Genomic DNA, 23,688 nt, shown 5'->3' with positions numbered 1-23,688 from the left:
TTATCTCACTGTTGCTGCAACATATTACTGGTGTTACAAAGTTGCTACTGTTGCACCTGCTGCCTTACCTCACTGCTGTTGCAACATATTACTGCCGTTACAAAATTACTGCTGCTGCTGCCTTTACCTCACTGCTGTTGCTACATATTCGCTACAATACTGTTGCTGATGCATACTGCTACCATTACCTCACTGACACTGCTATACACTGTTGTCATTACATCACTGCTGTTACTACTCTTGGTTGTTGTTTACCCTCCGCTGGCGCTGCTCTCTCTACAATCGGCTGGATGTACTTCATCAACTAAAAGTGGACTGCAACCTCTTTATTTTGGAGGACCTTGATCTCTTCTCTCCTCAGATCTGAACAACAGTATGATAAAACATTAAACTAAACCCTCCCCACCTCCATTAATCCCTATTATATATATGCAGCCCATTGACGTTGAAGCCTGCCTTTGCCCTTTGTTTGTGCCTATTTTATCGATTGTTTGCGTATCTAATTTGGGTGTCTATATGGATTTGTGCTGAACCTAATACTCATATGTCGTTTGCTCCCTTCCCCATGCCTCCATTTGAAACTTGAGTAAGAATTTATGTGTTTTTTCGTCTAGATTATTATTGCTTTTTGACTACTTTGTTTATTAGTCTCGTTTTATCTTGCATACTTAATCATGTTGACTGAGATTCTTTGGTCCTATCTACCTAAGCCCCTTGAGTCAACCCCACCTAGCTAGTTAATCTTGTAGGAGACCTAGTCACCTAGGAACCCCTTACATCAGTCATGGAAGTGGATCTAAGGTGTCTTCTGTTGGTCATGGTCTGATTTGGTTCCACAAATTGGATTTGCTTTCGCCCTTGACACTAAAATGAATCTGTTTGTGATCGAATGAACAAGAAATCACATAGAAGATTTAAACAGATTGATGGGAGGAGGAGAAGGAGAAGCAAACAAATAAAAGAAAAATTGATGTTTTGTATTATTCGGTTCACAATGGTCGTGGGGCGCTCATCGTCCATCGATTGTCATTCTCAAGAACCAACCTAAAGCGACGAACCAGCACATCCAGCTCCGCTGCCCGTTGCTGTCGCCACCTCTTCTCAAAATCTACTGCTTCCCCCTGTTTCGACCAACCAGCTGTGGTAGACGTAGAGCTCTGGTCCGGATAAAGCAGCCCCCGGCGAGCCAATGTCATTGTCAGCTCTTTGAGGGATCTATCAAACACATCCATGATTGTCTTCGCTGAGAATCGTCCGAGCCCACCATCGCCACTGCTACTGAAACCACCGAAATCATCGCCTGTGGGCAAACCATGCTTCTGTCCACTGCGGAGATTGGACTCTAAATTCAATTCAGTATCTTCCTCGACCGTATTAGCGTCATTGATATTAAAGCTGCTTGGGTCTAGAACCGCTGTAGCAGGAGAGAAGCCAACCCTAACCGTAACCTCGGAGGACTTCTGCTTATTAGATTGAAAGGGAGACGAAGAGACATAAGAAGGGTGCCAGAGCTGCTTCGAAAGATTGAAAAGCGCACTATCGTGCGGAGTGAGAAGCGAAGGATCAAGCCCACGCGAAATTCTGTTGGAGATGACACGAAACTTCTTACGGAGGCGGCGAAGCTTCTCGGAGAGCTGGGACTTGGTGTAAGGCTGAGGCATAGACTGTGAGAACCGATCGTAAAAGAGATGGAGATCTCGTGGGAAGACAAAACCATCGGTGGAGCAATCGAGGAGGCCGTGGAGAAATCGAATTTCGTCTAATTCGAGCCATATGCGATGGTATTTGAAGGGAGAAGGCTTGAGATCGTCTCCCGCTGCATCTTCGAGGTCTTCCTCGTCTACGGTTTCAAGTTTGGGGATCGAGTTCGGAACCGGAGAGGAATGAGATGGAGTGTCAGGGGATTTGCGTTTGACGGGGAGCTTGCGAGCTGCTGCCTTAATGGTAAGGAGTTGGGGTTGTGGTTGTGGTCCTTGCGGAGGAGTCGGGCTTGGGGTTGGGGTAGAGGCCATGGATGGCTTCGCCTTTGGAGAAATGGTATGTGGTTTGATCAAAGGGGCTGAGAGCATGAACCCTCCTCCCTCTCTCTCTCTGGGATCTCTCTGTGTGGGATCTCTGGATCTGAATGCGAGGATGGGACAGAAGTCCGGGGTTACTTTGACATGAAAGGTGGGGGCCAGGGGCTGTTGCCATGGGTTTGGGTCGAGACTCGAGAGCAGCTGGGTACAACTAAGAACAGTGACGGCTATAATGACTCATTAATTCAACTTTTATGACTAGTAAGAACAGTGACGGCTATAATGACTCATTAATTCAACTTTTATGACTAGTCAAAAAGAAAAGAAGTGTTGCCAAAAAAAAAAAAAAAAAAAAAAAAGAAAAGAAGAAAATCTACTACCTCTTTCCGCAACCAGTTCTATAATTTAAGTCCTTAACTCCTATCTCCACAGAAACACCCTTCTCTCACAGACGGCGAGAATGGAAGACAGTATAGTTCTATATCCCTCTCCAGGGATCGGCCATCTTGTGTCCATGGTGGAACTAGGCAGGCTCATACTCAGATACTATCCATCTTTTTCCATTACCATCCTCATCACTCCCCCACCTCTCAACACAGGTTCCACAGATCCTTAAATCACCCGCATCTCTATTACCACCCCATCTATCTTCTTCCACCACCTCCCTTCCATCTTAATCTCTCCTGACTCCATCTCCTCTCCCCACCACGAAGCCCTCATCTTGGAGGTTCTCCGCCGCAACAACCCGAATGTCCACCAAGCGCTTCTTACCATTTCCCAAACCTCTACAATCAGAGTCTTCATCATTGACATGTTCTGCACTGCTGCTCACGATATTGCAGCTTTCTTCAACATACCCATTTACTACTTCTACACATCGGGAGCTACCAACCTCTGTGTCGATCTCTACTTCCCAACAATCCATAAGAACACCACAAAAAGCTTGAAAGACTTGGGCTCCACCCTTCTTGACATTCCTGGCACGCCACCAATCCCTGTACAGGACATGGACACGCCCACGCTCGATCGAAATGACGAGGTCTATCAGGGTTTCTTAGAATGCTTCACTAGAATGCCCGAATCGAATGGAATTCTCATAAATACTTTTGAATCATTACAGTCCAGGGCTGTAAAGGCTCTGTCGGCTGGATTGTGCATTCCTGACCGTCCTACACCACCGATTTACTGCGTCGGCCCTATCATTGCAGCAGATGATCGAACAGGTGGTGAGCATGGTGAGATACACGAGTGCCTGACTTGGCTAGATTCCCAGCCAAGCCGGAGCGTTGTATTCCTCTGTTTTGGTAGCTTAGGACTATTCTCTGCAGCACAGTTGAAGGAGATAGCAGTTGGGTTGGAGAAGAGTGGGCAAAGGTTCTTGTGGGTGGTGCGCAATCCACCCACCGAGGACAAAAGCTGGCGCAATTTAGCACCCCCCGAACCGGATTTGGATGATTTGCTACCACAAGGTTTCGTGGAACGGACAAAAGATCAAGGACTAATTGTAAAGTTGTGGGCCCCACAAATGGAGGTGTTGAATCGGGAATCGGTGGGTGGGTTTGTGACACACTGTGGTTGGAACTCGGTGTTAGAATCGGTATGTGCAGGGGTTCCTATGGTGGCATGGCCACTCTATGCAGAGCAACGGCTGAATCGGATATTTTTGGTTGAGGAAATGAGACTTGCCATGCCCATGAACGAGTCAGAAAATGGGTTTGTGAGCGCTGTCGAGATTGAAAAGCGAGTTAGAGGATTAATGGAATCAGACGAAGGGAAAGATCTTAGAGAGCGAACCATGGCCTTGAGAGATGCCGCCATGTCTGCAACAAGTGAGGGCGGCTCATCCCTATTTGCACTCTCCGAGGTGGCAGAGTTGTGGAAAATGTCTAGTTGAGATTTAAAAATTAAGAGATTGTGTATATAAAGATCTTTTCTTTTTTTATGAAAATAAAATTAAATATTAACAAAGGAAAATGATTTCCGTTGGGGAGCGTGGTGGCTGCACCAGACACAGGATAAGGCAAAAGGATCACCCTGACCCACCCCCATGAAATGAGACATGATCATCACTTGATGCTTTTGCATGCACTTCAATGGCCCTTGTGTTTGCAGGCGTCACGCTCCCTATTAGCAAAATAAAAAGTTTTTAACACATTCATTTGTAGTAGCAGAGAGTTTTTCCACCTTACATCTCGCAATCTATATATGGGACATAGAAACTACTTGCCTATCTTTTTCATTATGCAAACAAATTGAAAATATTGCATCCGTTTAGAAATGTTATAAAGTGATCGGGAAGTTCCTGTGCCCATCCTTAAACCCTGCATCAATCAATTTGCAACCTCCTAACAATCCATCTTTACCATTATGAATGTCCATTGTTTTTCTTTTGCTCCCTACAAGCCTTGATACAATTTTCATATTTCTGGTTTTTAAGGACTTCTTACAAAACCATGATTCATATAGGCCACCATGAATTGAGAGATGGTTTGGTTACAACCGTGTTGTATAGCCATTTAACACTTAGTTGATTTGTGTGAGAAAGAGGAGTATTCCTGCGCTAGGAACTTTAGATGTCATGAACTAATGAATTAATAGAGTTCACAAAGAAAAAAAAAAAAAAAAGAGACTAATGGAGATATTGTTTTCATGTTTTCATTCAACAAAAAGAAATGGAAAATGCCAACACATTGAGGACCTTATATCTATTCATTATGGTTTCAAATATTGGTACTGTATCGTTCAGTTTGTATTGATCAGTTTCGTAATAATGAAACAATTTATATTAAAAAGGAGGATGAATTTATCATACTAGGAGCTTTTTATTAAAATCAAAGACAAAATCATCTTTACCCAAAATTAAAAAAAAAAAAAAACCCAATATCTACGATATCAATTTTAACATCGGTCGAGATTGATATACCAATATTAAAAATCATGTATCTGTCATGCAGTGTGTCTCTCTTTGCTTCTTCTTCTTCTTCTTCTTTTTTTTAAGCAGACTTCAGTGGAAATAAGGGTGAGTTTATAGTTGTTGTCAAATTTGAATTAATTAATTAAAAAAACCATCGGCTTAAGTGATCTATGATTGTATCACTTCTGACCCAAAAAAAAAAGATTGTATCACCAGGTCGCATTTTAGTAGATACATGACGTGTAATGCATAACGAAAGGTTCATTCGATTGCCCATCTAGATCGGATTCTCTGAATGGGTCATTTAAATCATTTTAGTGGCATATCAATATATTTATGCCACATTTTATTTTTTAAAAAAATTCTTTTTATGTCACTTGGTAGGTCAGACAAGATAGTGCGTTGCTCTACATGATGGCTGAATATGTAAGAAAATTAAGATGCCAATATAAGAGAATATGTTCGCTACCGATAGAAATTGGAATTTAGGAGAAAAGATTCCTACCACATCAAGCATCCAAGGGTGTCAAATATTACTCAGGTCTCCCCATGTTGATGGTATAATTACCATTAAATCCAATCTTTTAGATTTTCACAGAGGTGATGTCATCGTGGCATAATTATCTAGATCCCAAAATTATCCTTAATGTATGTTAATCTTTTTCTCCTTGTCTTCGAAAACCCTCAAAACAATACCTAAGAGAGATTTTCGGAGGTTCTTTTTTATTTTTATGATTTACTGCTATTTCATATGGAAACACAGAAATCAAATTTTGTTTTGTGACATTAAATCAGAATATTCTGTAATTTTGAAACAAGCTGATTTCTGGATCTCCAATGGATTACACTTTGGTAACAAAAATCCATAGGTGAAATCCAAGCAATATGGTAGCTCTACCCCGAATGATTATCCTTTGTACTGAGTGCAGTGGTACAGCGAGCATCAGATGGTCAAGACCATTCGAGCACGCACCCTAAGGTCCTCTCAACCATCCAATGCTCACTACACAGCTGCACTCATTGTAGAGGATAATTAATCGCTCTTTGCCTCTCTTGCGCTCTCTTCTCCCTCTCGCACTCCTTGTTCTCTGCAACCTCTTCGTTGGAAGTCCTTCTCAGAGCATAAACAAAGAAACCAGCTGTTGTTCGTGTCAAACTCTACCTCTCTCTCTCTCTCCTCGCCCTCTTGCTAAAGTGGAAGTCTTTCATCAATTAGGTCCTTCACTCGCCTGAAGTGGCTATGATCTCTGATCTCTCTCGCCTGAATCCTTTTAGACGAGAGAACCAAACCGGATTGGTATGAAACTTAGAATCAATTTTTGTGGTACAACCTTCTCTCACTTAATCTGCATCCTCCATCTATCCTTTGCCACGTGTTATCGTATGAATCGAAAATAACACAAGAATAATAGAGGATCTGGATTCCACAGATGACTCTGTCGACTTGTGAAACGAGAAGGTAAATCTTTCCCCTTCTCTCAGTTTTTCAGTTCGATTTGATTGGTCATATAGACGTGTGGAAAAGTTCATCTAAAATCAAACAGCCAAAGCCCCTTTTGGTTTTCTCTCTCAAGATTTCTGGCTTTCATACAGTGGTATTAATCCTTCCACTTGACTCACACAATTGGCTTCCCATTTGAAAGAATTAAATTTCAGAAATTGAAGTCAACCGAGTCATTATTGTGAAAGAGAACGTCAAAAACTGTTTTCCTTAGGGGTAAAGAAATTTTCATCATGGTATTTATGCCCAATCGAAGCTTCATAAGGGTCATTTTCTTTTATTCCTTATGTGTTTTTTTTTTTTGGACGCAGGGGATGCTCTGAAATAGAAAACATTTTTCTAAAAAATAATTACTAAAAGAGATGGTGCTTGTCTGGGTGGGGTTGATGCTTTTTCAATATATATATAATGATGTCTAAAACTATCATTTCCATTTTTAATTTAATATTATTAGCCAGATGCAGAGTTTCCACATTTTTGACTTCAGGTCACAAGGAGGGGAGACGGGAGTCACGGGAGAGATAATAGGTGGGGACCTTTGGGTGTGAGGAAGAAAATTCTGATAAGGTGGGAGGTTGATTGGGTTGAAAGGAAGGTGTTGGGACGGGGATAAGACGTTCAAGACTTGTCTTCCAAGTCTTCTCTTTGATATTCTTTTCCCATGCTTGCCCAAAACCATACGGTAAACAAATCGAGGATAATTTTGTGTGGTGCAGATGATTCAACACCATATCAATCTTTCTCAAATGATTGACACCTATTTCGATACCATGTATTAAAATCATGATTTGAACCATTGGATGCCTGACTAATCGTCCAATACATTGGAGAGTAGCTGAATCCAAAATAGAAAGCATCTTTGTCTTGTAAAATTATTTTTACTTTTCTCTTGAACTTAATAAATATTTTTTTTTGGTGGTAAAGAATTAGATTTATTGAAAAAGAACCTCATGAGGGTGGGGAAGATTACAACTATGATAAAGAAAAAAATGAGCACAAAGGGGAGGGAAAGAGTGATTTCAGATAACAAACAACTTGTGAGAGGAACTAAAAGATGTGAATGCAACGGCTATTGAGTTGGCCTGACCATACACATGATGATACTGCACTTCTTCAGTAAATGCTCGCTTCACGTCAAAGTGTGTAAATAACTCTTTAGAATTGATAGCTCACGAGTGCTACTCTTTTTTTTATCTATTATTAAAAATAGAAAAAGAAAAAACTACTCCCATCTTTCTCCAACTAATTCTAGAAAACAGGTAAATGTGGTTTTTTTTTTTTTTTAATTAAAGGTCCACATTCTCTTTCATACATTAAAACCCTAGTACCCCATTTTTAGGCTATGTTGGTAGCCAAGAGAAGAAAAGAAAAAAAAAAGTACACTTTTTGTACTATTTTCTTTGGGTTAAGAATTTTTCTTTACACTTGGTATGTTTTTCTCCGAGAGAAGATTCTCCTTTTCAAATTCAAAATTCTTTTTAAGAATAATGAAATTTTCTTTTGTTTTCCCAAAAATTTTCTTGCTAAAAATACAAGAAAACATGAGAAAATATGAAAAGATAATAAGATAAAAAATGAATGATTATACAATGATTTCCTATGTGTCTCTCTCTCTTAAAATTTAAAATTTTTAATTTTTTTTTTCATTTATTCCTTTGCTAACTAAATATGCATATTCTTTTTATTTTCTCACCATTCCTTTTTTTTTCTTTCTTTCTTTTCCTTTTCTAGATACTTTTTCCTTTTCTTTTATTCTCTTGGCTACCAAAAATAGCCGTACTCTATGGCTGGAAACCTTTCCCTTCCTATTGCCCCGAAATTGCACACCAGCTGCTATAAAATTAAATCCTCAACCCCTCTCTCTCACAGACGGCGAGAATGAAAGACAACTTAGTTTTGTATCCCTCTCCGGGGATCGGCCATCTTGTGTCGACGGTGGAACTAGGAAGGCTCATACTCAAAGAATATCCATCTTTCTCCGTCACTATTCTCATCACTCCCCCACCTTTCAACACAGGTTCCACGGGTCCTTACATCACCCGCATCTCTGCTACTACCCCATCCATTTCCTTCCACCACCTCCCTCCCATCCCAATCTCTCCTGAATCCATTTCCTCTCCCCATTTTGAAGCCATCATCTTTGAGGTCTCTCGCCGGAACAACCCGAATGTCCACCAAGCACTCCTCACCATCTCCCAATCCTCTACCATCCGAGCCTTGATCATCGACACGTTTTGTTCTCCTGCTCGTGATGTTGCAGCTTCTTTAAACATTCCTGTTTACAACTTCTTCACATCGGGAGCCACCACCCTTTCTGTCATGCTCTACTTCCCAACAATCCATAAGAACACCACAAAAAGCTTCAAAGATCTAGGTTCCACCATTCTTGACATTCCTGGCACGCCACCCATCCCTGCAAAAGACATGGTCAAGCCCCTTCTCGATCGAAATGACGAGGCCTATCAGGGCTTCTTAGAATTTTACTCTAGAATGCCCGAATCGAAGGGAATTCTCATAAATACATTTGAATCATTACAGCCCAGGGCTTTGAAGGCGCTGTCCGCCGGGTTATGCCTTCCCGATAGTCCTACACCACCGATTTACTGCGTCGGCCCTATCATCACGGCAGATGATCGAACAGGTGGTGAGCATGGTGAGATACACGAGTGCCTGACTTGGCTCGATTCCCAGCCGAGCCGGAGCGTCGTGTTCCTCTGCTTCGGAAGCTTAGGACTATTCTCTGCAGCACAGTTGAAGGAGATAGCAATTGGTTTGGAGAAGAGTGGGCAAAGGTTCCTGTGGGTGGTGCGTAATCCACCCACCGAGGACAAAAGCTGGCGTCATTTAGTACCGCCGGAGCCAGATTTGGATGCTTTGCTGCCGGAAGGTTTCTTGGAACGGACGAAAGACAGAGGGTTCGTTGTAAAGTTGTGGGCCCCACAGATGGAGGTGTTAAATCGGGAATCTGTTGGTGGGTTTGTGACTCACTGTGGTTGGAACTCGGTGTTGGAAGGGGTGTGTGCAGGAGTTCCCATGATTGCATGGCCACTCTATGCAGAGCAACGGCTGAATCGGATATTTTTGGTGGAGGAGGCGAAACTCGCCATTCCCATGAACGAGTCAGAAGATGGGTTTGTGAGTGCTGCCGAGGTTGAAAAGCGAGTGAGAGAATTGATGGAATCGGATGAAGGGAAAGCTCTTAGAGAGCGTACCATGGCCTTGAGAGATGCCGCTGTGGCCGCGACAAGTGAGGGCGGCTCATCCCGGGCTGCATTCTCTGAGGTAGCCGAGTTATGGAAATCGTCTAGTTAATTAAGTTGCAATTTTTTCTCCTCTTTCCTCTTGGAATTCTCTCTCCCCCCCCCAACCCTCTTACACACACACACACAAAATGGCTAATTATTAGCAAAACCTTTACTTTGTCTTGGAAATAATGGTTTTCTTCTTATATCTCATGTTCCTAAATTTTAAATCATTATAGTATGACTCTCAAATATATAGATATTTATTCTCTAAGGTTCTAATGTTGTGTTATTTTATTTTTTATTTTTTAATTTTGTCTTTACACGGATACATGCAAGGATGTGAATTTGAAACCGAAACCATTTATCGAAACCAAATCAAGCCATTTACACCGAAACTGCAATACCGTTTAGTAAATGGTTCGGTTTTGGTTTCAAGTTTCTGGCCGATTAGCTAAACGGGAACTGAGCCGTTTAACCTGTTGGTTTCAAACCGAATTGAAATCATGAAGACCAAATCATTTAAACCATTTAAACTGTCAAAACCGATCAAATTAACCCGTTTAAAGTTTAAATAAGGTGGTTGCAAAATATCATTAGTATCTCATTTGATTCAAAGATTGAGCGCTACAAGCCTGCAAATAATTCTGGAGGTAACTTGTTCCTTGTTTGGAATGCCGATTAAATTAATCCAACGAACTAAGTAGAATGTATACTGATAAAAATGCAATTTTTGCTTATACAATGGCATATTAAACATATATTTTCCAATATTATAACCCATTATTTGGGGGGGGGGGTAAAGAAGAAAATCTTTGCTGTAAGCATTACTTACTGACTTGTTAAATGCGCTTGAGACTATTTTCTATCAATATTTTCTTTTGCTTAGTTGTTTGATTGTTTTAACAAAACATAATGGTTTGCATTTCACATTTTCAAGATTGAATCATTTATCACCAAAATAAAATTTAAGTAAACATGCGAATAACCTAACAAATCGATTGCTAACCGTTTAGGAACCGTATGAAACAAACTGAAATCAAAACCGTTTAAAACCGTGAAATTGAAACCGTTTAAAAACCGTAGAAACTGAAACCGTTTACTAAATGGTTGCAGTTTTAGAAAGTGCAACTGTTTAGTAAATGGTACGGTTTTGGTTTCAGCCAAAATATATGTGAACCGAATCGAATCGAACCGTTTAAACTACAACTGAATCAATTAACACTCTTAGATACATGTAGTTGACCCCATTAGGGATAGATTGAATTTATAATTATTGTTGTTGTTATTTTCCAAGTTGAGGAGCATGAGACTTCCTTTTTATAAAGTTCTACAAGCCAAGGAATGAAAAGTGACTAACACATGCCATAGACATGGCTTCCCGACTAGGGAATGAACCACAACATTAGCTCCTCTAGGAAATAGTAGTGGGGGGAGATGGTTGATTGAGAAAATTGATGAGGGCTAAGTTATCCGATCCTACCAAGATTTAAGAAAGGCCTTCATTAGACGCACCAAGTAATCCTGCTCTTAAAGACATTGTTTCACCAACAAAAATGTCAGAGATGGTGACCATTTTAGAGTATGCACGAAGCGCCCCCCCTCCCTCGGGCTGGTTCTTGGTTTATATGCACAAGGAGCAATAATGCAGATCACGCTCTTGACAAAGAATCACTTCACTTAGGCTATGTTTGGTAGCTAAGAGAAGAAAATGAAAAAAAAAAAAAAAAAAGGAAAAAAGAAAAGAGAATAAATGAAATGAAATGATGATAAAATAAAAAAAGTATATATATGTTTGGTCACCATTTGAAGAGAAAAAAAGAAAATAAAAGAATTTTTTTTTGTATTTTTTTATGTTTTCTTGTGTTTTTGATAAGATTTTTTTTTTTTTTTTGAACGAAAGAAAACTTCACAATTGTTAAGGAGAATTTTGAAATTAAAAAACTGAGTCTTTCATTGGATCAAGGCATACCAACACACCAGGGGCTTTATTTCTATCCATGATTTTAATTCTCAACTAGGCGATGTCCACAACTCAGCCACCTTACAGAATGCAGCCTGGGATGAGCCCCGCTCACTTATTGCAGCCACCGCGGCATCTTTCAAAGCCAGGGTTTGTTCTCTAAGAGTTTTCCCTTCGTCGGACTCCATCAATTCCCTAACTCGCTTTTCAACCTCAGCAGCACTCACAAACCCATCTTCCGACTGGTTCATGGGCATGGCAAGTTTCATCTCCTCCACCAAAAATATCCGATTCAACCGTTGCTCTGCATAGAGTGGCCATGCAACCATGGGAACTCCTGCACGCACGGCTTCCAACACTGAGTTCCAACCACAGTGAGTCACAAACCCACCCACCGACTCCCGATTCAACACCTCCATTTGTGGGGCCCACAACTTTACAATTAGTCCTTGATCTTTTGTCCGTTCCACGAAACCTTGTGGTAGCAAATCATCCAAATCCGGTTCAGGGGGTGCTAAATTGCGCCAGCTTTTGTCCTCTGTGGGTGGATTGCGCACCACCCACAAGAACCTTTGCCCACTCTTCTCCAACCCAACTGCTATCTCCTTCAACTGCGCAGCAGAGAATAGTCCTAAGCTGCCAAAACACAGGAACACGACGCTCCGGCTCGGCTGGGAATCAAGCCAAGTCAGACACTTATGTTTCGTACCATGCTCACCACCTGTTCGATCATCTGCCGCAATGAGAGGGCCGACGCAGTAAATCGGCGGTGTAGGACGGTCGGGGATGCACAACCCGGCCGACAGTGCCTTTATAGCTCTGGGCTCTAATGATTCAAATGTATTTATGAGAATTCCATTCGATTCGGGCATTCTAGTGAAGATTTCTAAGATGCGCTGATAGACTTCGTCATTTCGATCCTGAATGGGCTTGCCCATGTCCTGTACAGGGATTGGGGGCGTGCCAGGAATGTCAAAAATGGTAGAGCCTAGGTCTTTGAAGCTTTTTGTGGTGTTCTTATGGATTGTTGGGAAGTAGAGATTGACACAGAGGGTGGTAGCTCCCGATGTGTAGAAGTAGTAAATGGGTATGTTGAAGAAAGCTGCGACATCGTGAGCAGCAGTGCAGAACATGTCAATGATGAAGGCCCTGATTGTAGAGGTTTGGGAAATGGTAAGAAGCGCTTGGTGGACGTTCGGGTTGTTGCGGCGGGCCACCTCAATGATGAGGGCTTCATGGTGCGGAGAGGTGATGGAATCAGGAGAGATTAAGACGGCTGGGAGGTGGTGGAAGGAGATGGATGGGGTGGCAGTGGAGATGCGGGTGATGTAAGGACCGGTGGAACCTGTGTTGGAAGGTGGGGGAGTGATGAGTATAGTAATGGAGAAAGATGGATAGTGTTTGAGTATGAGCCTGCCTAGTTCCACCATGGACACAAGATGCCCGATCCCTGGAGAGGGATACAGAACGATGCTGTCTTTCATTCCCCCCCGTCTCTGTGAGAGAGAGAGAGAGAGAGAGAGAGAGGGGAGAGGATGGTTACAGTTTGTGCGGGGGTTGAAGGGAGAAGAACTTAATTTATAGAAGCGCGAGCATTCACTACCCATGTGCAGTTTTGGGCCTAAACTGTTTCCAACCCCATGCGCGTTATCTTCTTATTGAATTAGTTGGAGGAAAAGCACTTAGATATATCTGTTTTTTCCTTTTCCATTGATTGTTCATAAGAACAGTAAGGGGTACACTTTTTTTTTTTTTTTTGGATAAAACAGTAAGAGTTACACACTCATGATGTAATAATTTCGAAGGAGATGTTGCTAGAGTGATTATTCTCAACAGTGAGTGCAGTGGTGCGATGAATGTCGGATGGCTGAGAGTATTCAGGCACGTGTCTTGAGGTCGTCTCGACCATCTGATGCTCACTATACCACTGCACTCACTGTAGATGATGTTTTTCATGTTGCTAACTAATCTATACAGTTGGCATGGAGTGCATTTATTGATGCTCATTCCAAAAAAAGTGGACTAGGGAGTAGTTGTTGATGCTCCCTATTTCCCCAATTTTTTTTTTCTTGTAAAAAACTTTTTTGAGGATAGGGTTCTTTACCATGTCAATGTTGGGAAGAATCTCTCGCACAACACCAATAGACCAATGGTAATACACGAAAAATATAGTTCATCTTAACCAACATGATCAAAGAAAAAACAATAAAAACTGAGGTGGACCATTGTCAATTTGTGTAGGCCTTGCATCTGTGTGGGAGCTAACAAGAATGAGATTTTTCATTTCACTAGGGTTGGGCGATCATTTCTTTCTTTTTGTATTTGGACGTAAACACCATGCAGTCTAGACGCCTTTTTTTTTTTTAAATACAAATGAAGTTCAGACAATAACATGATCATGGTCAATATATTCAAACCTAGATCTATTGCCTAACTGTGTAAGCCATGAAATCTGGACACTTTAACTTTATCACATTAGCACTTCTAAATGCTTTCTCCAAAAGCCTTCTTGTTTTTTATTTCCCTTGGAAAAACCTATAACAAATGAACCCATTTTGGCATAAGCTCAATTATTTATAGTAATTATAAATAAATTAAGGTATATCTCAAATTTCACAATAGAACTTAATCATTTATATCCCCAATGGTGGGGGCAAGAGATCGAGGGTGGGATGGAGATGGTATATGGAAGACATTGAGAGAGAGAGAGAGAGAGAGAGAGATGCGATGGTGCCCATGCAATGGCGAGTGGCGTAAACAGAGAGAGTGGGTGTAGCAGTGGCGAAGAGAATGAGATTGCAACAATGGGTGAGTTGGACGATTGAACGTAGGCATACGAGGAAAACATACACCTTCTTCCCCTCTGTGACCAGCGATGGCACATTTGAGGAATTGAAATATAACAAACATAAAATAATAAATATTTAGAGCATTCGAATCTCAATGAATATAGCTTTGAGGAAAAGCACTGGTTTCGTGGACTTTTTTCTTGGAAAAGAATGGTATCAGTTCAACGGTCTTTATTGATTGGGAGTCACCACCTTGATTTGGATTTAAGATCTATAGCTACTAATAAACAGAAATGATTCCATATAAATTGTTTAGGGTTCGTGTTAGATTGCATTCTGAGGAAGATACTAGGCACCTTGACTCGGTAAAAATTGTACTTCAACCCTAGATAATTACACATTATGAATGGAACAGTTAGGATCACACATGCTAGATAGACACATATAGTACACACATAAAATACATGACTAAAATGCATACGAAAGAGCAGGGATCAAATCCACATACCTGTATCCGATTGCTATGCATGATTAATATACAAAATTTAAAACATAAATATTGAATAGTGGATTTTTTTTTGATAAATTCTCCCTTAATAAAAAAGTCTTCCATCAATACAAACCGATCAAAATGAATCGGCTGATTCAATAGCGATATTTGAATCCATAATGGATAGATATAAGGCCCTCGATGCATTACCATTTCCATTTCTTTTTTGTTGAATGAAACTCATACTGTCCATTAGTCCATGACAACTGAAACTAGGGGTGTCAATTCTTAAACCGAATCGGTAAAACCGGCCGGACCAAACCGATAACAACACGGTCCAAACCGAACCGAAGCCTTATTGGGTCGCTTCGGTTTGGAGTATTGAAATCCCAAAACCAAACCGAACCACACCGGAAACCGTATGAACCTGAAACCGGCTCAAAACTCAGACCGAAACTGAAACCAAACCGGTAAGAAACCGAAACACTCCAAAATTCATTAAAAAAAAATCAAAATTTACATAATTTTGTATACATTTGTATGGAAAGTCGAATCCAAACTGGACCAAAAACCAAAACCAACCCAGTTACAAATCGATTTAAGAAACCGAAACCAAACCGCACCAAAACCGAAACCAAACCGAAACCAGAATTTTCTTATTGGTTTGGTTTCAGTTTCAACTTTCCCACATCGAAACCGACTCAACCCGGACCAAAACCCAGCCGGACCGACCGATTGACACCCCTAACTGAAACTCCTAGGCTGCGTTTGTAACATTTTAGAAAAACGTTTTTGGAGTTTTTCTGTTCTATGGGAACGAAAAAATGGAATAAAACGTTGGGTGCATTTAAGGTGTGTTTCATTTTTTTTTTTTTTTTTGAACAAAATGTGAAGAAAAAAAAAGGAGGTAGAAACGAGAATTGACGAAACAACAAAAGGTAGTTCCATCGTTCTAATTTCGTTCTAAAAAAAAAAAGATATTTTGACACAGAAACTGAAATTTTCATTTTTAACACGGAATGTCATTTCCGAAATAAAAACGTTACCAAACGCAGGCCTAGAGGGGGAAAATCTCTCTCTCTCTCTCTCTCTCTCAAAATTGTAAACCTACCATGTGAGAATCGACTGTCTTAAAAAGGCTGAAAAGCACAATTGTCACCAAACCACCTACCCCTTCAATCTGTCCATCTTCACTCAATTTTTGCATTGCATTTTCTCCAACTACTAGAAGTTAAAGAACCCAAACCAACAAATAATCAAAAGGTTATTAGATGGGGCATCATGTATCATTATTTGCAATCGCAATTATGAGCCAAGTATAAGTATTATTGGATGGATTTCTATGTTATTGCTTAATTCTCGATTTGTTGTGGCTTGTATGAATCATGGTTTTATACAGAGTTCTCAAGAATCAGAAATATGAGGTTCATATCAGGACTTGCATAACCTTATGAATGGATTGCTAGGAGGTAAGAGATTGGTAGATGCAAGGATCAAATAAAGGATGGCCATGGGAACTTCTCAGTCACTTAAAAAAAAAAAAGAAAAAAGAGTCCAAACTTTTAATTCCGTGTGTACAATGAAAAAGCATAAGCAAGTACTTTCTATAGGCCATAAGTAGATTGTAATAAATGTAATAAATAGGGTAGATAAGCTCCGAACTACCATAAAGGAGGATATTAACAACTTTCATTTTGTTAATATTTAGTTTTTTTTTTTAAGCTCCATGGTAGTGATCATAACCCCCACGATAAGTTCCCGTACGACAAGTGGTACTTTTGTAGAACTAATGGACGATAGTGGGCATGCGAAGACTCAAACCCACAACCATCCAACTGTGATGAGTTTGTTAATATTTAGTTTTATTTTCATTAAAAACATACAGCTTCTTAATTTTTACGGTAAACTCAACCAGACGATTACCACAACTCGGCCACCTTGGAGAATGCAGCTCGGGATGAGCCGCCCTCACTTGCCCAGCCTCGGCGGCATATCCCAAGGCCATGGTTCGCCCTCTTAAGAGTTTTCCCTTCATCCGAGTCCATCAATTCCCTAACTCGTTTTTCAACCTCAGCAGCACTCACAAACCCATCTTCCGACTCGTTCATGGGCATGGCGAGTTTCATCTCCTCCACCAAAAATATCCGATTCACACGTTGCTCTGCATAGAGTGGCCATGCAATCGTGGGAACACCTGCACACACCGCTTCCAACACCGAGTTCCAACCATAGTGAGTCACAAACCCACCCACTGATTTCTGACTCAGTACCTCCATTTGTGGGGCCCATAACTTTACAACAAACCCTCTGTCTTTAGTCCGTTCCAAGAAACCTTGTGGTAGCAAATCATCCAAATCCGGTTCAGGGGGTGCCATATTGCGCCAGCTTTTGTCCTCTGTGGGTGGATTGCGCACCACCCACAGGAACCTTTGCCCACTCTTCTCTAACCCAACTGCCAGCTCCTTCAACTGTGCTGCAGAGAATAGTCCTAAGCTACCGAAACAGAGGAATACAACGCTCCGATTCGGCTGAGAATTGAGCCAAGTTAGGCACTCTAGTTTCTCACCATGCTCACCAACTGTTCGATCATCTGCCGCAATGACAGGGCCTACGCAGTAAATTGGCGGGGTAGGACGGTCGGGGACGCACAACCCGGCCAAAAGCGCCTTTAAAGCACTGGGCTCTAATGATTCAAATGTATTTATGAGAATTCCGTTCGATTCGGGCATTCGAGTGAAGAATTCTAAGAAACCCTGATAGGCATCGTCATTTCGATCGAGCATGGGCTTGACCATGTCCTGTGCAGGGATTGGTGGCGTGCCAGGAAAGTCAAGAAGGGCGGAGCCTAGGTCTTTCAAGCTTTTTGTGGTGTTCTTATGGATGGTTGGGAAGTAGATCATGACACAGAGAGCGGCGGCTCCCGATGTGTAGAAGTAGTAAATGGGTATGTTGAAGGAAGCTGCAACATCTTGAGCAGGAGTGCAAAATATGTCGATGATAAAGGCTCTGATGGTAGAGGTTTGGGAGATGGTGAGAAGCGCTTGGTGGACGTTTGGGTTGTTGCGGCGGGCGACATCAAAGATGAGGGCTTCATGGTGGGGAGAGGTGATGGAATCAGGAGAGATTAAGACGGCTGGGAGGTGGTGGAAGGAGATGGATGGAGTGGCAGTGGAGATGCGAGTTATGTAAGGACCGGTGGAGCCTGTGTTGAAAGGTGGGAGAGTGATGAGGATAGTAATGGAGAAAGATGGAAAGTGTTTTAGTATGAGTCTGCCTAGTTCCACCATGGACACAAGATGGCCGATCCCTGGAGAGGGATACAGAACTATGCTGTCTTTCATTCTAGATACAGAGAGAGAGAGAGAGAGAAGGGGTCAAGGACTTGATTTATGGAATTGGGTGGGGTGGAGAAAGAGAGAATAGCTTCTTTTCTTTACGTTTTTTAAAGCAAGCCACAATAATTGAACTCATTAATTGTGAGGAGTTGCTCGTCGTCAATTGAGCTACGCACCCTTGGCGCAGAGCCAGTACATGTTGATGCTCATTCAGAGAAAAGTGGAGCTTCTATGTGTGTGGGATGGGTTCTCTGTCCAGGAGCGCTCCCCTGTGTTCACAGGAACGCAAAATGAGCAGCGCATCGTTCCTGATCGATGACTGCGCTCTGTCTCTCATTGGTTGGGGTGTGGAGACGAAACCAAGCTCTTGAATAAAGTTTTTTTTTTTTTTTTTTTTTTTAACGAGGAAAATTACTACCTAGTTGCATTGCCTTTGTGCCAAACATAGGAGCACGCAAAATTATTGTCCATTGAAATTACAGAACTCCATTCATAATGATGCCCTTTGTGTGTGTGTTGTCATTTGGCTTCGCACTATGTAAAGACTAGGTAGCGATCTGTTATTCTTTTTTATAGAAAAAGTTTTCTAAACTTAAGGGATATACTACGTTCTTTCACATGAGTTATTATATTTTTTCTTTTTGATGAGATAAAAATAATAAATATATATATATATATATATTGTGAGAGTGTGTAGATAACCTACTTGCTTAGTGTCGAGAAGAATCTCTCACATCACACTAATGGTGATGTATAGAAAGAAAATACCACGCTAGTCTTATGGTGAACTCTGATAGAAATAATATGAAGGAGACATTTTTGTATTTCAATATTGTATTTCCATATATTATTTGTACAAGAGAGTAGACCTATATATAGGTCCAGAGAACATACATTGCAATGGAATCTACTCCTATAATCACCGGCTTACATTAACACTACCTACAATTATTGACTTACATTAACATCACCGACTTACACTAACAATACCTACAATTGTTGACTTACTCTAACATACTCTTTTCTCATTTTTGCTTTTCTTTTTTTTTAATGAATATTTTTCTCATTCTTGTATACAAATGAAGTCCAAACAATAGCACGATTATGCTTAACCTATCCAAACCCAGATCTGTTGTGTAACTATCATGGAATATTGACACCTGATTTTATCACATCATCATCTCTAAGAATAATGCTTCCCTACTAACCCTTTTGTTTCTTCTGTTGGAAAACACTTAGGAGCAAGTGGACCCATGTTGGCATTAGCTCTATTATTTATAGTACTTTCAAGTAAAATTAAGGTAAGGTATATGTCCTTACCAAAAAAAAAGTTGAGGGGTCAGTCCACCCATGAAAGTTTCTTCCATACATTGACCATTGACAATCAAATATACTGTGACTAATTTAACCATGTTCTAGATTGGCCATTCTATATACTTCAAATTTCACATCAAGACTCAATCATTAATATCTTAGTGCATTAATAAAATTATAGGCCTCCCTTTACCTATAGAGAAAGTAAAATTTCTTTTCAAAGGTCATAGTTATCCCATGATTGAGTATTGAGTTATCATTACACTCTCACCTTTTATTTATGAAATTGAAATTAGCTCCCTGATGCGATTCAATGATACCAATGGCCATGGTAAAGATGGATGAAGGAAACTCGATCCAAAAAATTATTTTTTCTGTAAATTACATAAATATTCAATATTATCATGCCATGTGAAAATAACTTCTTATTCAATTAGTCATGATGCCTTGCCAATAGAGTGTAGGGTCTTAGGAAGTCACAAGTTCAATTCTTTTATCTTCAGCTTGTGCCTTAAAGGAGCATCTCTTTCCTTCCCCAACCCCCCCCCTCTTGCTTAGCCACTATGTAGCAGTTATAAAAAATTCTCACACTATTATGGATCATAACGAAGATATGGATCATCCTCACACTATTATGGATCCACCCGATTCAACTGGTTGTCCAAAAATAGATTTTGCATGTATATGTTATAAACAACTTAAGCACCACCTAGCTACTTGATTCACTGCACCATGAATGCACCTCAAATTTCGCTCCTTCTAACAATGAAGGCAATAAAATTGTTTCTTAAAAAATAATTGGTTTGTCAGTGACTTGGACTTATATATACTCTCTAGCTTAGCCAATACTTCCTTTGGAGTTGCCAACTCAATAACCTAGTAAAGAATGTAATCCACAAGATATAATTGGATCGTGTTGATCGTTACATCTTTCAACTCTGGCCATTCATCTTCCATCTTCTTGTCTCGTGTGTCTAATTGTTTTACCAATTATTGTCATTAGGTGAGATTGTTATGGTCATTTGTTAGCAGAAAAAGAAATTATTATGATCATTGAAGGTTTCTATGGAGAAGCCTGAACTCTTCTATAGTAATCAATTTATCATATCTTTGTCCTTTGTATCTGTCATTAAATTTAACGAATCTAATCACCATTGATCTTGCACAATTTGTACAATAAAACAAAATCTATTTAATCTGCTCCCTTAACTATGTATGCAGCAAAAAAAAAAAAAAAAAATTTGGACCACCAAGCTCCAGGCCGGAATAAGCCTTTCACATCATTGGTTCCATCCCTCCCTTCCTTTGTTTTTGTTGGGTAAGCCTTTCTTTCTCTTTCCCAGGGCACACTTTACACTCACCAGTCTGCTTTTTTCTTTTTGCCTTTTTTTAATATTTTATATCGATTTCACATCATTGATTCCATCCCCACCCTCCACCCTCCACCCTCCACCCTCCACCCTCCACCCTTTGTTTTTTGTTGGGTAAACCTTTCTTTCTCTTTGCTAGGGCACATTTTACACCCACCTTTATGCTTTTTTCTTTTTGCCTTTTTTTCAATATTTTAGATCGAAAGGCTTATTTTCCCTTTCGCTTTACTAAATTCATTCTTTTCTATTCTCCTTTATTAAATTCATTCGTTTTTTATTCCTCCACAGCACACCCCCTCAGAAAAAAAAAAAGTAATTTGCAACATCACTCCCTAAAAAATATCACTATTATAAAAATATCTTATTTATTTCACCAAATTAAACTCAGACCCTTACCGTCAATTACCATTAAGAAATATATCTTATATGCTGATGTTAGTTATTATATTTTATTTTAAATACTAAAATACCCTTATTAATCTAATCTAAAGATGAAGTACCTAAAATACCCAAACCCACCATGTTTCATCCGTTCTCTGTTCCTTCCCATTCCAATTCGAAGCTTCCTTCAATCCACCATGGAATGGACCAGAGGCCGCACCATCAGCCGTGGCTCTTCCGCCACCGTCTCCCTTGTTAAAACTCACCAGTCCGGTGAGGTTTCTGCCATGAAATCTATGGAGCATAACACATGAGAATGGTAGATTGATGTACAATGTTTTCATGGAGTACATCTCCGGTGGTACCCTTCCTGACGCTATTCGAGATCACAGTCGGAATTGTGACATTAAGGGTCGGAATATTTTGATTGGAGCAGATGGTGCCAAGATTGCTGACTTGGGTTGCACAAGATGGGTCGATGAGCAGGATGAGGAGGCTCCGGCAATGCCGATTGCGGAACCCCTGTTTTCATGGCACCTGAAGTGGCTCGAGGGGGTGAACAGAGTTTCCCTACCGACGTTTGGGCCGTTGGATGTACCGTAATTGAGATGGCTACAGGGCATGCTCCATGGCCAGATTGGTCGGAATTCATGAGTTTCAGGTCATCCTCTTACTGATTTCTTCATCCACTTCCCTCCTTCCTTTCATATATTAAACCGCATCCTTCTCTACCATCTCGAGACCCGAAACGTTCCATTGTCATCTTCGACTCGTTTGATAAATAATTTGAAATTGAAACCAAATTTTTGATATCATAAAAAATTGCACAGAAAATCGACAAAAGCTTCAACCATTAGCAACAAAACAGCTATTGCAATAAGACACCCACAAGTTCCCTAAAGTAGAGAGTTAAAGGCTTTCTCTTTATTTACAGGACCCAACAGTCATATTGGAATCGACCCAAATAGTCAATTTGAGAATCCAAAAACTCTATTTGAACAAACTCTTCAATTCTTACTTCAGAAAAAAAACATAATCCTACACCCATAAACCACCTACAGCTCCAACAAAAAAGGGGGAAAAAAAAAAAAAAAGAATCAAGTGAAACGAGAAGAAGAGGAACGAAAAGAACCCTAAAAAAGTGCCAAATTGCTACACTTTTCCCGCAAGATAACCCAGAAGAAATTGTATTAGATTATTCAGTAGATCAAAGAAAAAGAAGACATAGAGTAGAAGTGATCCTACCAGTTACCAACGTAAACTTCTTCTTTGTCAAGACTCAAGACTCCAAGAGTCCAGAAAACCAAACTGATGAGAACGAGTAACCGAATCCCATTGTCATCTCCGACCCGGTTTTTCAGTCATAGGGGTGAAGACTTTTAATGAATAGGGTATAACACTGACTGATGGTAGGGAGTCTGAATTTAATTTGGTGAAACAGCGAAAGTGTTCTTACAATAATGACATTCTCTAGGGTGTGGCGGTGAAAATTACCCAAAAAAACAAAACACTTCATAATCCTCGTTTTTGTACTTTATTCCACTTTTTTTAGCCATGTATTATCATAACACTAACTATTTTTTGTACTTTATTCCACTTTTTTTAGCCATGTATTATCATAACACTAACTGTTCTTTTTTTCTAGTTCTTTCGACTAGTAGGTTGGTCCTATTAGTTTTGTGGAACTCACTTTCTCCTCTTTTGACAATATGGAAAAATGGACCCGCGCATTTCTTCACAACATTTAAAAAAACAGAATTTGCTTGCAGCCTCTTCTCCTCCATGCCGACCATGAGTTTCACCTTACGCTTTCTCTTTTCATACTATCCGTATGCGCTTTCTATTCTTTAGATCTCAACGCACCACTTGCGATGATTTGTTAAACATCATTTTGATACCACTAGCTAGGACAGATAAATGTACAAATACAAGAAAAAAATTTAAGCAAACAATCACATATGAACACGAAAAGTTTAACATGATTTGGTATGAATGCATGTCTACATCCACCTGAGAATATCAAAGATCTTTCACTAACTAGAAAAATACTTTACACCACTCTCCAGCAGTCTATGATTTCTTTTGCTCGTCTTTTAGGTTTTACACGCAGAGACTATATATTATAAGTACCCTCAAATTCTAATTCTCATACAACTAAAATTTTATTCCTTTTACATGTAATGAATCCAAAACTGACTCAAACATAAACATGCCTCATAAAGCTGTGTCGACCACTATAGAATACAAGTTACAAAATCCAGTTTTCGTTGATAGGAAAAGTGCAGGTTCAAGTAAACTGCTCCAAGGTCTATGCCATGGCTACCAAAGGCAAGTGTATCAGTTGCAAGCGGCAACCGATACCATTGCTAAG

At 40.2% G+C, this 23,688-nt stretch overlaps 4 protein-coding genes and 1 pseudogene across 4 annotated transcripts; 2 read left to right on the top strand and 3 right to left on the bottom strand.

The window, feature by feature from the left end:
* Nucleotides 1-906: 906 nt before the first annotated feature.
* On the bottom strand, nt 907-2,280 carry LOC122079926 (probable transcription factor At5g28040). The gene has a single exon (XM_042646716.1). The coding sequence runs from the start codon at nt 2,067-2,069 to the stop codon at nt 990-992; it is 1,080 nt and encodes a 359-aa protein (XP_042502650.1). The 5' UTR covers nt 2,070-2,280; the 3' UTR covers nt 907-989.
* A 75-nt stretch (nt 2,281-2,355) lies between these two features.
* Nucleotides 2,356-3,986, top strand: LOC122079925 (annotated as a pseudogene).
* A 4,254-nt stretch (nt 3,987-8,240) lies between these two features.
* Nucleotides 8,241-9,957, top strand: LOC122078154 (anthocyanidin 5,3-O-glucosyltransferase-like). Its single transcript, XM_042644019.1, has one exon. It carries the CDS (start codon nt 8,312-8,314, stop codon nt 9,743-9,745), a length of 1,434 nt encoding a protein of 477 aa, XP_042499953.1. The 5' UTR covers nt 8,241-8,311; the 3' UTR covers nt 9,746-9,957.
* Nucleotides 9,958-11,603: 1,646 nt separating this feature from the next.
* LOC122078539 (anthocyanidin 5,3-O-glucosyltransferase-like) lies at nt 11,604-13,234 on the bottom strand. Its single transcript, XM_042644556.1, has one exon. The coding sequence runs from the start codon at nt 13,120-13,122 to the stop codon at nt 11,689-11,691; it is 1,434 nt and encodes a 477-aa protein (XP_042500490.1). The 5' UTR covers nt 13,123-13,234; the 3' UTR covers nt 11,604-11,688.
* Nucleotides 13,235-16,758: 3,524 nt separating this feature from the next.
* Nucleotides 16,759-18,302, bottom strand: LOC122078934 (anthocyanidin 5,3-O-glucosyltransferase-like). The gene has a single exon (XM_042645139.1). It carries the CDS (start codon nt 18,256-18,258, stop codon nt 16,837-16,839), a length of 1,422 nt encoding a protein of 473 aa, XP_042501073.1. The 5' UTR covers nt 18,259-18,302; the 3' UTR covers nt 16,759-16,836.
* Nucleotides 18,303-23,688: the final 5,386 nt, after the last annotated feature.

The sequence above is a fragment of the Macadamia integrifolia genome, chromosome 5 (assembly GCF_013358625.1).
Source record: "Macadamia integrifolia cultivar HAES 741 chromosome 5, SCU_Mint_v3, whole genome shotgun sequence".
NCBI lineage: Eukaryota > Viridiplantae > Streptophyta > Magnoliopsida > Proteales > Proteaceae > Macadamia > Macadamia integrifolia.
Note: the sequence above shows the minus strand (reverse complement) of the source record. Positions and strands in the feature narration are given on the sequence as shown.